We start from the raw sequence: 18,345 nt of genomic DNA on the forward strand, positions 1-18,345 counted from the left end.
ACAGGACTCTGCCTCCCCACCTACCACCACTCATTTCTCACTCTCTTCTCCCTCCTTTCTCACCCGCTCTCCTCAAATGGGAAGGAGCTACCGAATGGGGAGGTGGTGGTGGAGGGGGGGATAAGTGTTAGATGAGAAGGAGAGAGGGAGAGAAGGATGGGGGAGGCAGGGGAAGGCTGGTAATTATTTCCAAAGGTCATACTGTTAATGACTACCCGCTCAGCTAATGAGATTCAGCAAAGCTCCCTTGCCGTGCTTCACCCTACGTATGTTTTGCCCCTGTGCTGAGAAGCACAGGTGTGATTTCATCCCTGTGACAGTCTGCTGGAAGATGAAGGGGGGGGGGGGGTGTTCTTGGTGGGCAACGAAGAATAGGTAGATCAAATTGGTACAATAGAAAACAGTCCAACAAATGGAATTTAAAGTGGGGCTGTTGTCCCTGAGTGATCTCTAAAGACACAGAACAACAGGTTTTTATCATGTCGTCTCTGAACCGCTGAAGCACAATAACAGTGCCAACAAGTCAGAATGACCCAAAGCTTCGACATTTAAAGTCAGCTAGGAGCTCGGCTCTAGCCCTGGGGACAACGGCACACCTGTGCGCAAGCAAGGAGCAATCTCATCAGCAAATACTAAAAAGATTTACTGGTGCTTTTCTGTGACGTGCTGCCTCACGGCCACGTTTACCAGCCTTTCAGCTGCAGATTTCTGGACATTCTCAACGTAGAAAATAGCATCTTTTCTTCTTAGCTCTAATTTCTACGTGTCACCGAGACATTTGAGCTCCGTTACTGAAGTACCGGTGTACTCATGTTCACCACCTCCTGACTGTAGGAATATTTTCTAGCTTGTGAGCTATTCTCCATGCTTGTATGGTTTCTACAAATCATGGAGAATATTAGCCTTAAGGAGGGTTTTTTGTGTTGATCAGCTCACTGAATGACTCCGTCTCATGACTCTCAAATACTGTATAATTAGTTACGGCTTGAATGTGTCAGCATCCAAGACAAATAAGGGAGTCACATTATATCTCCCGTCTTATAATTGTCCACAGTTTTTTTGTGAATGTTTCTTGGATAATTTGAATTTTAAAGGTTACTCTTTGTTTTTCCCTTTTCATAATAGGCTATATGTTAAACATGAGGCGGGGGGTTGAGGCTGAGGTTATCGCACCGATCATAGTCTTAAGAAGCGATGTGAAGATCAGCTTGTTTTGCCTCTGGAGCTGAGGATTAAGATCTGAAGCTGCATTTGACTGCTGAATTAAATGAACCTTGTGACACACGCTAGCGGTGTAGCTGTAAGTCAAAGCCTCATGACAGTCTCGCCGGCGATCTGAAAAAGATCTTTCTTTATTGAGGAACAGGTGAAAGAAACCGCTGTCCCTATTTTTTTCCACCACACGACTGCTTTCAGTTCATGCTTTATGGGTACAGTGTGCTACCAACAATGGTTGGGTTGGTTCTGGTGTTTTAAAAAAAAATCTGACAGTAAGGTTGGGGGGGGGTTATCACATATGTGAAGCAGCTTTCTGATGTTCAAAGTAAGGAGAATTCCACCGATTCACCACATGTTCCTTTGTGATCCTCTGCTTCCTGTCTAAAATCTCTTTTGTCTTCCTCTCATTTTCGAGTCAAAGACTCAGATTTAAACAGATTTTCTTTTGTGTCAGAGACAAAAAAAAACAAAAAAATATATAATTGGGAAGTCAAGAGAAGGCACCACCCTCAAAATATCCACCACATCACTCTGTTATTTGCAATACTCTCTTTTGTAATAAATACCTCAAAACGTGGTAGTAGTCTAAAAATAGCGCGTGGTTATGCTAAAAATATCTTAACTGCTGTGCCGGCGGTCCTGGCTGGGAAGAATAGGAATCTCTATCTTTCCCATTTACTCCACCCAAACAGGGTGGATCAGCAGTTGTTTTCGAAACGGAGGAATAAGCAAGATGCTGGGCTACTCACTCAGCCTCCTCCTCCCCGTTCCTGGGGACAGACCATGAAGATTTGCCGCCGCCGGCCACATGCATGAGACCCTGTGGTGCCCGTAAACATTTGATCTCTTTGACAAAGAACTCTTTGGTTTTTTTCCCTGCCCTATACTTTACCAAACAGTGGCTTCCTGTCTTTTTTTTTTTTTTTTTTATTACGTGAATGTCTTCAGGGAAAATAAATGACGGTTACACAAGTGCTATGCTATCTTTTAAAAAAAAAAAAAAGTAATTTTCAATCAGCAGTTCTGCTCTCCGACATAACGTAAACCACAAAACGATCTGAAAGATGGCTGCAAGTCCCAGACTACAACAGTCCTGCACCAGACAGTAAGAGGGCACCTTTACCAAGTTCCTTCTACAGACTCAATACTTCCACCTTTCGAGAGTTAAATTCTCAGTAAGATAATGTGTACGATGAAAACGTCAGACGCTCGGTGACAGGAAAAGCAGAACTTTAGACTTTAGCAGAACTTAAGAACCCAAACCAGCAGTCGTATCACTATCGGAGGCGTTTCTTCTAAGGTCAGTATGCTGAAGTCTGAGGTACTCCTACCACAACAAAGCAAAGTGTTAAAAATAGATTACTTGGAATATGCCGATATATGCCCCCTGTGTTGTGCAGCGGCGAAAAAGGCCGGTCATTTCTGAGGACACGTTGCCAACCAAGCAGGACTTTTCCAGTACACCTCCTAAAACAATTCAGGCCTGCCATCAAAATGAAACGATGCCTTGTTCTTTCAAACTATTTGTGGAAAATTGAGAATAATGAAGATCTATTTTTGTAGATGGCATTCCCTGCCCTGCCTGGAGCTCTCCCCCTCTTGGCCTCTGCCTCTCCCCTCCCATGATTACAGCTTTGCGCTGGGTGTGGAAACTCAAGGTCACAGTACGGAGGTCAACCGGCTGGTCATTGTTACTCAAGGCCTCCCTCAGGCTCCCCTTTTCCTGCTGTGGCACCACGCGATAAGAGAGACAAAAGACGATAAGTGACAATCGGTGGAGACAAAGAAGGTCTGGAGGATGGCTGATGCCGAGCTCAGGAGTTGCTGCCACCTCAAGTGCATTAGAGTCCATTTTTCAAGGCTGTGACACTGACGAACCAAAACTGTGTAATTCTTTGATTTTCGATAAAGTCAGTTAGCCATTCCAAGAACGACGGGACTGTGAAAGGCACGTCTAAGTGATTTTACACTATAAAAAATTGGCCTCGGCAGCCTCTTCCTGGATTCACAAAGGAATAAATCCATAATTACTCACCTTTCTTATACCTGACTAGAGATCTAATATGCAACTATCGTGTCAAGTGGTTAAAAGACGGATAAGTCGATGCTGCAGACAAGAGTGACCTCTTTATTCACTTCCACTGAGCTGGCATTGTGTCTCATAATGTCTGTCTGGGTAATTATACAGTGCAGTGACCAGTATGAATGACCACTTTGTTCCCAGCGCTGGGATGCTGCTGTAGCAAACAGTGTTGGATTCTGACATGTGCTTAGTGTTTGGCTGTTCCATATGGGAAACACTGCACCATCTGGTATTGTGCTGTATCCTGGCTATCGAAGACGCTCTATCTGTGAGTGGGCTCCCGTCTGTGACGGACTCCATTTAATGGTGATTTTTAGCACATACACCATCAAAATGCCACAGTTTGGAGAAATGTGAAGGAACCTTGTTGCATGCAGTATAGTACTGCTTCTGTCTTGCCTTCTGTCTCTCTCACTTTCTTCTAGCACTTTATTTTTTCTCTACTTTTCACTTTTTTTCAAATGTTTGGACCATTTAGTCATCCCTATGCAGCTAGCAATTCCACAGTTAGCCGGCGTTATTATTGAACACATGACCGAATGATGGATCCCAGGCACCGGCCTTTGATTCTCGATTTTATACTGAAGCGGGACACCGGGAGTAAAGGGCTTCAAAGCCATCAGATCCTTGAAAGAAAATCCTTGATGCATCATCTGAACCAGTGCGCGGGGATGAACAGATGACTAAAAAAAGAAAGACTGCGATTTGGAGTCCCGTGCCACAAAAATGCTCACTTACACACAAACACACTCTCGCTCACACCAAGCAGCCATCGTCCATGGGCATGCCCCTCGACATGATCCTGGCATGTTCGAAGCACGCTTCATGAAACCGTGGCCTTCTTGCCTTTGGTCTGCCATCTGCTTCCAATAAGCTAAGCCAGCCTGATCCCTCTGAAGTACCCTCTGCTCTGGAAGCCGAGAGCGCGAAAGAAAGAGTGAGGGATGAAATGAAACGAGAGCAAGTAGGAATCGGTGAAACAGACTGAAAGAGAAATAACACATTTCAAACATAGCCGCCGTCCCATCAGGCCCACCCAGGGCGCAATTATAGTGTTAGTGCTGGAGGGGGCATCTTAGTCCGCAGTGGGATCATTTCGTGACCACCTTCGTCTTGTTATTTGTGATGGGAAGGGACAAAGTTTTTCCCCACTGCCTCGCGCTCACGGACATTCAGCCACTTCGCTCCTTGCCAATCTGCTCAGACAAAATTGACTTTGCCAACTGGAAAAAGCCACGAAGCTCCCCTGTTGTTTTGTGGTTCTTCAAACTTTCCCTCGATTTGACCCCCCCCCACCCCATCATGATTCATTCTAAGTGTAGATATCTATATGAGTGTAAAGAGCCGTTAGAAATTTAGAAATGTTCCAATATTGCACGTTTTGAAGGTGGATGAGCGAGCGTGAGTCAGAGTCGCTCCGTTACAGTAGCTTCCACTTCGTGACAAACAGACGCTGAGTGTTTGCCAGGAAAAGCTGTTTGTTCCACTGTCGTGTTATTATATTTTAATGGCACATCAAACATAATTAACCATAAGAAGCACAGTTGTTAACGCATTTGTATTGTGCCGCTCAGTCAGGGCCTTGTTTTTCTCCTGGGCTGCTGAAATGTAGACTGCTTCATTTATGAGGGGAAAACTCTTTGTTCCTTCACAGTGGACTAGATTGCCTCTCAACAGATTTGGTTTGTTGTATTAAAAGACGTACAGTGTTGGCAACATTATAAAAGCCCTCTTATTTAATCTGGCTGTTTGTGTTGAGGATTTTTATTTTTCTCTTTTATAACTCATTGATGGTGTCGGCCCCTGGGTTAAAGATGTTCGGATTCACTGGCCCGGCCGTCGCCAGAAGCCGTAAACACATTATTGGACGTGTCATGCCCCTCGGCCTCTGCCAGCATCAGAGGGGGCTGGTCAGCAACGCAAATATTTCATAAACATGAGCAAGCAGGAGAAATAAAGATGTGTTCCGACTCGGGGTTTTTGTTTGGTACCGCCGATTTTTTTTTCCGGGGAGAAGGCCAACGTTGGGGAGACGTAGACAGACTGAGCAGCAGACTGAAGCTGAAAGATGGGGGCAGAAACACAGATAGTGAGCATGAGCAGAGTGGCAAAATGCCGAGCAGACGGATCCTGGTATGGTAGGGGTTCCGGGCAGGCGTCAGCTGTCCCTAGCAGACCTCCTGGGGGGGTCCCAGAATTCACACTTAAATACCCTCAGCGCGAGTTACAGGAAGTTAGCATCCGCACCCCAATTATGAAATGTGTATAATGCTGGACGTTTTCCAGTTGGTAGAACACAGAGTTCTGTTATAGCTCATCCCTCTGATTCTCTCAATCCACCCGTCTTAGTCTTGCTCGCCGAGGTTGTCTGTCCCATTGTAGTCCAACGCAGTCTAGGCCAGTCTCGCTGAGGGTGCAGCTCTGAAGGGGACCGATGAGACGAGTTTCTAAATATGTAGGACGCCGTGTCTATGCTGAGCCTGCTTCACACAGGCCCTGTGACAAGTCGAGTCATGAGGGAGCATCATGAAGAAGGAGTTTAATTAGGAGCAAGCCTCCAAAGGGGCCAGAGAGACACCGAGCCAAGCAAGCACAGTTTTTTTCACTCTTTCCTCCCCGTCTTACTTTTTTTGCTCCTTCTTCTGTCTCAGATTTACTACACACTCTCTCTGCAGCATGCCTGTGCACCTCTCACACTTAAATCATCTGCCTTTTGTCCTCTTGTACCCTTTTTCTTTGGTATGAGCTGGTTCCTCATTTTCACTGTAAATCTTGCACGTAAAAAAAAAAAACTTGATTAGTTTTTTTTTTTTTCTGTTGGATTTTCTGTGGAGGAAAGAATGTAAGTTTTAAAGTAAGTATAAACCGTGGGGGGGTCATTAATTCATTAATGGCGACACTGGGGAGAAAAACGGTTGTTACAATGGCCACGTCTTTTGCGCCAGCGGTCACTTGGTAAGAGTGAAATAATGAGGGTGTTTTGGAAAAAGTGAAAATCCTCACAGCTCAATAACAGGGGTTCCTGTAAAATGAGATCTTTTATTTGAGGGGGTATTTTGTGCATAAAAATCTTAAGTGTGTTTGTTTAATCCTCCTCTTATTAGCATATTCCCTATCGTTTCCATCCTCTACCAGCTCCTCGCAGTCTTATTTTTATTCCAAAATAAGTATATCAATATAAGGGCATATCGATGTTTCACATAACGATGATGTCAACCGACAACTTAAGTTTAGACCAGCAGCGGATGCCTCTCGCAGACACCGGTGTATAAAAGAACGGGCAATTACACAAGATGACGACAGTTGGGGCACAGAACGGGGCGTTGGAGAGCCCCTTCTATGGCTATGTCAGCGCTCCGGCTGAGCTGATTGGTTGTGGGCTGTCCGCCAGCCTCGGATGACAGGTGATGTCTTCAACAGGTGGGCATAGCGGGGATGAGGGGCACGCTGCCTGTGAAACCGCAGCCGTCGCTGCGCTGAGCCGGGCTGGAAAGGGAATCCGGGGACGCATACTTGGTAGTCCTATAACAATCCCACCCCGTCTGCCTGCACCCCATCAACACCCAATGCAATTGCCCACCCACTCGTAGGACCGCCAGCTGGGTTGCATGTGGCTGTCACCTTTGCTCCGTGCTGTCCCAGCCGTGCCTGACAGCTTCTCTGCTAATAATGCAAGGTGATCTCATACACTTTTCCCTGCCCCCTGCGCTGGTGGCAGTAGGTGGAAATAGTAGGAAGAAAAGTTGTTTGCCGTCTCGTATGCATCCTCAAGTGAACAGGGAAAGGCCAGCGGTTCAGCTTTTGTCAGTTCGGAATGATGCATCGCCGAGGCCAGATTGGAAGTACACAAAAGAATAAACAAAAAAAAAAAGAAAAACTTTCACATCTCACGCCATTGCCAAAAAAGACAGCATGTTAAACCTCTGCAACCCCTTTGTTCTCGCGACTCATCCGCCCCGGATAGATCAGGAGCGCCTGAATCACGGCAGGTCTGATGGAAGACAGATCTGCCGCGTCGTCTCGCTTGATTTCTGGGGTGTGATTTCCCGAAGACTGTCAAAAGATGTGAGGCACACTTTCAAATTCCGAATTCCAAATTTCCACTCTTTGGGGGCCAAGCGAGGTTTCAGAAAGAGAGAGAAAGGGAGGAGAGCCGGCAAACGTTGACACGCTTACAGTAGCTGCCTCGCCACGAGACGCCTCGGGAATCAAACAGTTAGCGCACGCACAAAGGAAGCCCTCAAAGTTCACTAAAACCACACTGAAAACAGGCCTTTGTTGTGCTGACATGAGAGACGACTGGATGTTATTTGTTTTCCGAGCAGGCAGATCGCTCCCTGTCACTTCTGCCGCTGCTTGTGATGGAGTATCTCGCTCGTATCCCGTCTGTGAGTGAGTACTGACAGAGACAAGCAAATGAGAGGAAGAAGTTCACTGAGATTAACTTATCTTAGCATCTATCTTCCTCTCTCTCGCGCTCCTTCTTGGGCTTTTTTTTTCTCCCTTCCTTGACGCTAACACCCACTCTCGCACACCCACACATGCACACACAAACGCAGACTCCTTCCCCTCTCTCCCCTCCCACACACACACACACACCCTCGTAGACACATGCGCAGAGAAACACGCGCTCACACTCTTGATCAGCATCAAATACAGGGTGTGCTAAAGTAAATTTAATTACGTCTATCTGATATGGAGCTTCAGATGAAAGCAGGAGAGCGCGGTGTGAAGCGACGACTCCACAGACAGGAGCAGGCCCGTGATATTCCTCCTGTAGACTAATCTCCCTTTATTAAAGCCAGGAGGAGAGAGGGGAGGGGGGTGGTTGGTAAGAGATTGGGGGGGGCGCCTTTGATGAGATCTCTAACTGTCAGCTACTGTACTTTTCTTCCGCTCAGCTCTGTCTTTGTCTCTCACTTTGCGAAGCAAATGAACACGGCACCTACCCGCGCGCGCCTACTCGCTCGAGCAAACACGCCGCCGTGCTATCACACACGCTAATGTGCTCTGAAAGTTATCCCTGTTGTTATGGTTGTCAACAATATCTAAAAAAGGACGGAGGCAGTTATCTCGCTTTGTCTCTTGAGCGCAGGGAACTGGAGAGGATGGGGGCAGGTGGCCATCAGGTGGCCAAGACTGAAACTACCACATTTAATGGCGCGTGAGGGTCTGGTGGGCGGCGAAGGCCGCACTTCTCTTCTGTTTCTGTGAACAGAGAAAAATGTTGTCATGAATTTCCCCTTTGCTATCTTGAGGTTGGAAGATCCCAGGATGTTGCCTGATTGTTTTTCATGTTTGGTTTTTAGAGCCACTTTCATCCAAGTGTTTAGTTGCATGTGACCCCCCGAGGTCAGAGTATTGCCCAAAAAAGGGGCTTCGCCGATAAGGTCAAAGGTCAGTTCTTAGGTGGAAATAGTTCTGGTTTTCCAGCTTTTCATCTTCTTCTCTCAGGATCAGTTCATTCCTCATCACGCGTCCCTCCACATCTGTTCACCGGGGTTTCTGCCCCCTGCCCCACCGGCCCCTCAACTATGCTGTGCGACTGCTCTGTTTGCAGACATTGAGAAAGAAAGGCCTAAACGGCTGCGACAGCCCAGATCCCGACGCGGACGACTCGGTCGGCCACAGCCCCGAGTCGGAGGACAAGTACAGGAAAATAAACGAGGACATTGATCTGATGATCAGCAGACAGAGACTGTGTGTAAGTACCTCTCAATGAACCCCGAACCTTCTTCTGACCTCTCTTCCCTCTTCTGTCCCCCCTCCCCACTGCTTTCTGTCCCCCCCCCCATCAAACCGCTCGTCTCTCCCTTCATCTGTGAATCCCTCCGTCCGTCCTTTTCTGATTGCGGGACCTACCAGGCACTGAGCAAGAAGGAGAACAAAGGCAGCGAGAGCCCGGAGCTCGAGTCTGCTCTCATCCTCACGCCGCGCACTGAAGAAAAATACAAGCAGATTAACGAGGAGTTTGATCACATGATTAAAACTCATAAAATACCTGTAAGTACTGGGTGGACGCTAAGATGCACCCTCCGCACGCTGGGGAACTGGAGTTTGAGCTAAACCAGCTAACCATTATTTAACACGGGACTAAAGTGAGTGAGCGTGACATCAGAGTGGGATCATGTATGATCACATCATGTATGATCACATCATGTATGATCACAACATGTATGATCACAACAAAAGAATCACACTTTGCATTTTGGCCTGATTGCACTTTAGGAACGGGGCCTCTAGCAGGCGTCTATCGCCACAGTAATTGCAGACTTCTAACCTTGCCGGGTTCCCTCCTTGAACCCGTTACCCATAATGCTTTGCCTGGCTCTCAAGGGAGGTGCGGTCTGCATGTGTTTTTTTTTTTTTTTCCCTTTTTGGTGCACCAAAACAGAGCGCTCAGATTCCAGCAACAACAAGGACAGACACGGTGGCAGAGCAGACATCAAGCATGTCATAAAAATCTCTCATCCTCGATGAAGTGAAGAAATCGTGTGTAATATTTTAAACAAAAATGAAACCAAAGCACTACTGGTAATGCAACAAATATATATATATATATATATATAATATATATATATATATATATATATATATATGTTGTTCTTAAAATGCATTTTATTATTCTAAAATCAGTTTGGTTGATAATCTCATCAAAAATGATTTGGTTTCTTAATATTGAGTTTCTATTTGAACCTTTATGAATGTAACTAAATGACAGTTTTTTATTACATTAGGTCTCAGATCAGACCAGGAAAAAGCATTTAAGCCAATATTGAGATTAGTATTATAAAGGGCAAACAAATGTGCAGCTAATTTACATTAAATGAAGAAATATTAGAAATATTTTTCCTTTCATTTCATTGCAGACTTGCAGGATTCCGTGAATATCCAACTGCTGGTGAAATGTTATACCTATTGTATTACTTTATAACAGGTCAAATCCTCGACCACCTTAGCGGTAATAACATTAAAGCCAAAAAGGTGTTTTTCTCTCTCTTTTTTTAACAAATTACTGATTTTGAACTGTTTGGATAAAAGGCTTATATTTATTGCATATAATGTTATTTTACACAAGGATTTAAACTGTAACAAAGTGGCAGATGCCGCAAAACAGAAATGGCTTTTAATGTAACGTGATATTGTGTTTTTTTTCCCCTAAAACACGCTGGATCTGGTTAGCGCGCTGCTCTTCTCGAGAAAAGGATCATTCCATGGTCGAATCAGAGAAGAACAGTTGTGTGCGAGACGCGTGGAGCTGGGGGAGATGTGGTTTTAGAAGCGAGCCAGGGGTTGGTGGGTTGGGGCGCCGTGAAGGGGTGGAGCGGGTTTGGAATAGGAGAATGGGTGGGGAGTTGGGTGGGGGGGGGTGGGGGGGGCAGCTCTGCACACAACAAGTGACGGTTCAGTGTGTGGTCAGGGTGGCTGCCAAGCACTGGGCCTCTGGATTGCAGGGGTGGGGAGGAAGATGAGCAAAAACAGGAAGGATGGCACCGGTTAAAGGACAGCTTACAGACGGGGCCCTCACACCCAACAATGGGGTGTGGTTGCGGGCAGACACACACATGCGTGCCCCCACCACTGCAGACAAACCGTGAAGTATAAAAGCTTCAACGGGGGAATTGAAGAAATCTCTAAACCCTCTCTTGGCTCCGTCCTGCCTGCTGTCCCGGTAAAGCTCAAATGTGATGCAGTCTGCAGTGAAATACAGTTAAACTAATTGGTTGCACTTTAAAATAATATTTGGCCCGTGTAGAGAACATTAGCCAATGCCTAAAACTGAGGTAGACGGCGCCTTTCCACCCTCTTCCACCTAAGCCGCCGCGGTGATCCAGCGACGTGCTCCCTCGCTGGCTTTGAGACACATGATAGTAATTTCCAGGCCTATTTTCTGCTTCCTAATGCTAACAGGCAGGATCGACCGCTTCCAGGACGCCCGTAGGGTTAAGCTTTTCTGCCAAATGACACAATAAACATGACAAACTAGACAGCAGGGGCCACAGGCTACCTCCACTCCTGCTCCTGATGAGGCTGTTGACTGATCCGAGTCTAGCCTTTAAAGACACTTTACATAAAGTCCTCTTGACAGAGGAATAAATGAGTCCTAACTGAATTCAGGTCTTGGGGTTTAGCGTTACGGCGGAGAGAAAAATCAAGTGAGGACAGACGGAATCGTCTTCAGCTCCGGTTGAAAGGTCGCCTTCCTCTCTGGCGTCCTCAGGTTCCAAGTGACCGCGTGTCACATCGGGAGAGACACAAGTTACCTCCAAGGGTCGTATTGCTAAATTACGCTCAATCCTTCAACGTGATGTTTTGCTCAGTGCTCCCTGGTACCACCGAACCCGTTCCTCCACCTTCCTCTACTCAGCTCTCTACTATTCATGTATGTGTGGATTCTATTCCCGGCTGTCCATTTATCCCTTTTCTGTTTCTGTCTCCTGTCCAACCCTCGTCTTTAGTGCGCTCCTTTACCGAAATTGCTCGTATCTAATCTGATTTTTGCCCGTGTGTCTCTCTTTTTCCCGTATCTTTCTCAGCAGGCCGTGCCCCCATCGAATTATGACATGCCCGTGTCCATTCCTGTTAGCAACCAGAACAATCTCATTTATAGCCATCCCGGTGGTTCCCTAGGCAATCACAACCTGTTGCCCCTGGCGCACCACGGTCTGCAGAGGAACAGCATGTCTCCCGGAGTAACTCACAGGCCCCCCAGTGCAGGTAATACAGGTAGGGTCTCTGCTGACATGTTAATTGGTTTATTTCTGAAATCTAAGCTACACTTAAAGACAACAAAGCTGCCAGTTGAAGATCGTTTCCAGATCCAACCTGCAGCAAGTGGTTTAGGAGGGGTCGTCTGGGTCTACGGTGTCTGGGTAGGGTAGCGTAGCCGCCGGGGACATGAGCAAATCAGGCCTGTCGGTTTGTTATTGTTGTCTGAAGTCCTTTTTCTGTCCCTCTGGTCTGAAGCCTTCCTGCCCACACCCTCACTCTGTCATTACAATTGGACGCTGGAAAGCGCCAGCGCCAACTAAATGTGAGCTTTGGCGCTGGCGCTGGCCTCCGCACTAACCGCACATGTTCTGGACCCTCCCACTGTCCACCCCACGTGACCTGAATACAAAGATGTGTTTTTCTCTTTGGGCCGTAGCTTAATGCGCCCATGTTGCGCCTGTCTTAGCATTAGCAGCTCATGGACGAGGCGCTATATGGCGCGCTCGTCCTCCCCGAGGACGGTTTAATTCAGCAGAATTAGTCGGCAGTGTTCGAGGCAGAAGAGGATGATGGTGGGGGTCTGTCCTCTAATGGGTTTCTCTGTTTTTTCCATTTGCAGGTGGTCTCATGGGCTCTGACCTCACCACTGGTGCAGGCACCTGTGCTGGTAAGAAAGTCCCCTTCAAACACACACGCACTCGTCCGCTAATACACAAACACGTGCACGCTCTCACCCACTCGGGACCATTAAATACGCGACTAATAGAAAATCTAAGCGCAGATTTCTGTCCACGGCGTGCTGATGTCAGTGGTCACCGAGTTCATCCCGGAATGTTTGCCCGCTGCCGAGGCTGCGGCACATCCTTCCTGCGCCCGGTAAATAAATCGGCCAAACAAGAGAGCGGAAAGAGAAATAAAGCGGCGCTGCAGCCAGAAACTGGACGTGCTCGTGAGATTTAGATGAGGACGCCTTTTAAAGGGCAGGTTTCCTGGAATTTCTGTCCGCTTCCTCGTGGATTCGGATGTAAATTCCCAATGACAACATTCGAGCTCCCGTTTGGAGCGATTTGTTTCGCCGCGCAGTAACTGGTATCATATGTCTGCAGTTAAACGAATTCAGTGTTTGGAGTGGCGGAGCATGCCGTGGCGGGCCCAGGGAGAGCAGAGCGGCACATGTTTGACGAACATGTGCGATGAATTTCAAGTTGAGGCTTCCGTGCGCGAGCGGGTGGGACTGGTCAGGACCAGGTCACGGCAAAGAGACTCCAGCTGAAACAGGCACTTTTTACTGCCTGGAAAATACAGTGCAGAGCGTAAAAACGGGAGCGGCGGCGGCGGCGGCGGGGGGTCAACGGGGCACAGCTGGGCGGCCTTGTCTGGCCCCTGGGGCTGCATCACGAGGGGTCAATGCCTGGTTTCTCTGTCTGGTCGCTCATCGCGCACGCACAACGGGACCGCTTGTTGCGGCGTGCGTTCCGTCAGCGGCGCGCTGCGAAGCACGCCTCAAATGTGGCCTTTGTGTCTCGGCGCTCCAGGAACAGAGGCGCTCTGTGAGCGCCGCGTGTCGCTCGGCAGCCGCGACAAACACGGCACGGAGAGAAAGCCGGGCAGGAGCAAAAAGATTCCATTCTCTTAAATCTCATCCAACAGGGGAAGGGGGGGGGGTGGATCTGCTGATGGTGGAAGCATGTGTGCGACGCAGAAGTTGGGGGGAACACAGATGGAAGTGTTCTGCCGACTTGTCCAGCCGTTGTAATTACGCTCCGCTAAGCGCTTCAGCGTGAGGCGGTCTCGCCACCGCGGCACCACGGCGGCCGTTTGGAGGCTCTTCTTCTTCTCGCGCCTTTTGACACGGCGAGCAGACAAGTGGCCACGAGGCTTCTGGTCCAGGCGACCCAGGCGGAGGGAGGGAGGGAGGGAGGGAGGGCCTTTTGGCGCGCTCACAGCCCATCACTGGTTCTCTGGTTCTTTGATGGAAATTAGTGGAACGTTTCTCAATTGATCAAATTACCCGCCCGTGAGGCGAGCCTGTCATTGAAAGGCCAAGTCGTCACGGCTCTGCCCAAACACTGTCAGACGTATACATTAGCTCCTTTCTATAAAGCGTGTTCAGTCTGTCGGCTCTTTAGCCGGAAGGCTGAGAGCAGCAAAAAGGAACTTGAGTGAAAGAGAAAAGGAGAGCTGATGAAAGGAACTCTGGACAGAGGCCCCAGTTTGTAACATCCTCCCACCTCCATTTGTGCAATTATGTAGCTGTCATCTCTGCCCGATCGGCGCTGCCAGGAATTAACAAGAAACACGTGTCACCTCGCACCTTGATCTCACCCCAATTGCTCTCTCGAAATAGCCGCACGCGAGGTACATCTCGGAGCGAGCGCCGGTCAGACCTGCAGAGCGAGCAGCTCAACGGCAGAGCAGGGCTCAGCCAGCGCGGTTCAGCGGATCAAACGCCGCGTGGCTCAATCTTGGCAGCACCTCGCGCCGGCTGCACAAGATTTAAGTGCACGTGCATGCGGGCGAGAAAGAGACACCTTACTTCAGTTGGGGAATTTAGGGTTGAATGCACATTTGGCCAAACCGCAGCGGAAGAGCGTTTGTGCATGGGGGAATAGAACGGAGCGCGCCTGTTAGACCACAACAGGACATCAGAAATTTGTTCAGTAACAGAAAAATGTCCATGAGAGTAACTACACCTCTGCTTTGTGTGCGTGTGCATGCGCATGTGTGTGCGTGATAGAGAGGAAAAGATGAACTCGCAGGGGGGGGGGGGGGGTCGCTTGTTTAAATCGTGCATCTCCAATGTACGCTAAGTCGTAACCATGGCGCCTTTCGATGGCAACCCTTCAGCCGTGACCTCACATACACCTACCTCCCCTCAGAAATAGCAAATGGCCGTTTATCTAAATCTCAGATCGCGATCTGCCCCCCACGTGTGAGATCTATACGTGAGAAGAAGAAAAAAAACGACCAAAAAAACAAAACAGACTTATGTGCCGTTCCATTTTGATACTTCCTCTAAACGGCTGATGGTGGCCTGCACCACAGCTTGGTTTCGAGCGCCACAGTCCTGAAGTCAGGGTCGTCTTTTAATATTCCCATAAGCTAATAAGGCGAATTCGAGAGTAGCCCCTTTCACTCCTGACCGTACGCGTGAAGCTATAATTGCGGGAGCTTCAGCAGGGCGGCAACACGCAGATGTCTGATTAACTGTCGCCATGAGACCAAGTCCGCATCGTCTTGGCCAAAAGTGCCTATTAACGCCTCACCATAGCTCCTTCTTTTTTGATTCATCCGTACAGAAACACTGATGCACTTCCTGCTGGTTTATTTACAAAAGTGTGCGCATGTGTGCCGTGCGGCGGCTCTGAGCGCGCGTGACGTCTTCATTCATCTATCTCCACATGCACCCACTCAGGCTCACAAAAGGCCAGCCACGAGAATCTGAGAGCGGGCAAACTGAAGAGGCAGCTGCTTCTTTGCTAATGTGAGATTGAAGCTGGAAGTAAAAAGTGGCGGGTGTTGAAGGTGTGTGTGTGTGTGTGTGTGTGTGTGTGTGTGTGTGTGTGTGTGAGGGGGTCCGATACAAAACACACACGTGCAGCCATACAGCGCGGCGCAGCGCGCGGCCTCGAGTCGCGCTTACGTGAAATTGAACATGCGCGTTCCGTGTTGTTAGCTTCAGACGTGCACAAGCACATGCGTGACACCACTGCAGTCGCACCCGCATGCGTTTCTCTCATTGTCTGTCGGCCGACCTTGTTTTTTTCCCTCCCTCTCGGCGCTAGTGGCCATTTACTCTTCAGATTGTTCAAATTGAGCTTTTGAGACTTCATTTCCAAACAACAAAAACCTCACTCTCAAATTAAACAAAGATCGGCGAAGGAAATTGCCCAGGAAGACATCTGCGACTCATTTTCCCCTGGAGTATATGATTAGGAAATTCATTTATGTCTAACATATAATTCCTGCTCTTCTTTCAAGTGGGAACGTCCATACAGTGCCCTGTTTTCTACCCCTTGGAAAAAAAAAGAAGTGTGGGGGGGGGTGGAATACAGGAGACTGGATAAGAAACAAAGACTCGCAAAAATTCTCCAGACTCTTTTTTTTCCTCTCTGGTGTTACGAAGATTTGATCCCACCAGGTTTTTTGGTTTATTTATTCCTTTAAGAACCACCGTTGTGCTTAGCTCTGGCGGCTAAGCTGTGATGATGGGCCTCATCCCTTTGTGGTCACGCTCCCCGTAATTAGAAGATTTTCCCAATCAGTTGGCTGCTGTGTGACACATGTTGGAACTAACGGAGATTGACGCGCGCAGAAAATTGTGCAACTGCGTGCGCCGCCAGTGTGAGCTCGTCACGCAAAACCCAACTTACAAGCGCGTTTAGACGTGGGAGCTTGCAAAGCTCCTGCCAGAGGAATTAGAGATGGGACACAGTGTGTGAAAAGTGTGAAAAGGAAGAAGGAATTGTTTTTTTTAAAGCAGTCTTCTTTACACGTTGATAGGAAATGGATATGGGAACCATCGCAACTCCCCCGGGCTGCTGGTCTCTCCAGGTGGCATGAACAAGAACATGCAGGCTAAATCCCCACCGCCCATGAACTTAGGCATGAACAACCGCAAACCTGACCTCCGTGTGCTCATCCCCCCTGGTGCCAAGAACAACATGCCCTCCATCGTGAGTATCTTCTCGCTCCCTCGTCCCTTCTCCCACCTCCCGCACTTGACATCTGCCCGCGTAGATGGCGAGAGGTGTTGCTGGTGTCTTCCTTTCATGTCCCCCTGCCTCTCTAATATATTCTTAGAATCCTCCCATCCCTAGACACACATCTAGACCCCACGACTAAATTCTCACAACTACTAATTTGACTTTATCACCCTTTTATTGCTGTCAGTCTGAGGATGTTGATCTGCTATTGGTAAGTTAGACTGTCACTCAAATGTAAAACTAAAGCGACAGTCTTGAAAATCTGCAAATGAAGGGTCAAGATGTTTCTTTTTTTTTTTCTGTAAAACAACGAAACTTTGCAGCTTCAACGAAAAAAGAAAGCCCCCCTTGCTGCTGCTGCCTCCGCTCGCGCCTTTTTACGGAGGGCGCACAGTGCCACCCAGTGGTGCGCCAGGGTCACAGCAGGCGTCTCCAGCGCCTGACGCATCTGTCCTCCCTTCCATTTATCTCCTGTCCGTGCGCAGCTCCACGCAGCTTTAATCACTCATGATGCAGAGACGAAGGGCCAGAAAAAAGTCAAAATCCATTTTGCGTCACGCCGTCCCTTCCCACTCTGCCACAGCAAAGCGCCTTCCTGTCAGTGACCTGCGTTGCTGTGACTACCGGTTGTGTTACTATAGTGACAGTGGGCCATAGGAGAAGGTGGTGAATGATAGGGTTGGCAGGGTTCAGCCTGGCCACATGTAAAGTTGGCATCGCGTTCGTTCCGTCAGCCGAACGGAAGAAAGGAAAATAACTTTCATGGGTTGTTGCAGTTGTTTTTTTCTCAGTTAGTTAACGTGCGACGTTTTCTTACCTCCCTTTTGTCACAGAACCAGAGAATAAACAACTCTCAGTCTGCTCAGTCACTGGCCACCCCGGTGGTATCCGTAGCAACTCCCACTCTCCCAGGACAAGGCATGGGTGGCTACCCATCTGCCATCTCTACTTCCTACGGTAACGGTACGTACCAAATGCATGCACACAGTTGGCCGTTGACAAAGCCCTTGATAAACTGTCAATGGCTGCTGGATTTTGTAGATTGTTATGTACAGTGAATAGCCGTATCCTCACTCGTGCATTAACACACGGGATATTTGATCCATTTCGCGAAAATGCGTAGGAAAAATATTTACTGTCCATCAAGGTCGTCAGGCCTCGGGTGTAATATATAAATGCACCAGCAGAGGGCGCCATTGCAGCATATTGTCATCGCCCTCTCGTCTGGCCTCGCAGTGGTACCCTTCCTTTTTACTCTTCAGCGCCCATAATTGTGTGTGTGTGTGTGTGTGTGTTTTTTTTCCCCAGAGTACTCCCTAAACAGCGCAGACTTGTCCTCTCTGTCTGGCTTCAACAGCGGCAGCTCCCTTCACCTCGGCTCCATGAGCGGCTGGCAACAGCAGCACCTTCAGAACATGCAGCATTCGGCCCTCAGCCAGCAGGGGTGAGTTTCCTTCCTGGTGTTGAGTGGATGCATTTTATTTATTATTTATTGATTTATTGGGAGGGGGGGGGCACCAGCAGTCTTTCACTGATTTCAACCCCCTTTTTTTTACACAATTAAGACACTTTTTTTTGTTTTTTAATGCATGTTTGCGTGTGATGAACTGACTTCACAATCACTTC

At 48.2% G+C, this 18,345-nt stretch overlaps 1 protein-coding gene across 16 annotated transcripts in view; it reads left to right on the forward strand.

The window, feature by feature from the left end:
- The window catches only part of mef2cb (myocyte enhancer factor 2cb), a 62,148-nt gene that overhangs the window by 41,197 nt on the left and 2,606 nt on the right, over positions 1–18,345 (forward strand). For 3 of the 16 annotated variants that reach the window (XM_057031754.1, XM_057031753.1, XM_057031755.1), the window contains 7 exons: positions 8,862–9,005; positions 11,839–12,028; positions 12,633–12,680; positions 16,517–16,689; positions 16,907–16,930; positions 17,553–17,682; positions 18,028–18,163. In XM_057031754.1, coding sequence (XP_056887734.1) covers positions 8,862–9,005; positions 11,839–12,028; positions 12,633–12,680; positions 16,517–16,689; positions 16,907–16,930; positions 17,553–17,682; positions 18,028–18,163 — 845 coding nt within the window. Of the gene's footprint in view, positions 1–8,861; positions 9,006–9,166; positions 9,305–11,838; positions 12,029–12,632; positions 12,681–16,516; positions 16,690–16,906; positions 16,931–17,552; positions 17,683–18,027; positions 18,164–18,345 lie in introns of all 16 variants that reach the window. The other 13 variants (XM_057031757.1, XM_057031759.1, XM_057031762.1 and 10 more) reach the window with 13 other exon arrangements.

This window comes from Takifugu flavidus, chromosome 5 (genome assembly GCF_003711565.1).
Source record: "Takifugu flavidus isolate HTHZ2018 chromosome 5, ASM371156v2, whole genome shotgun sequence".
NCBI classification, from domain to species: Eukaryota; Metazoa; Chordata; class Actinopteri; order Tetraodontiformes; family Tetraodontidae; genus Takifugu; species Takifugu flavidus.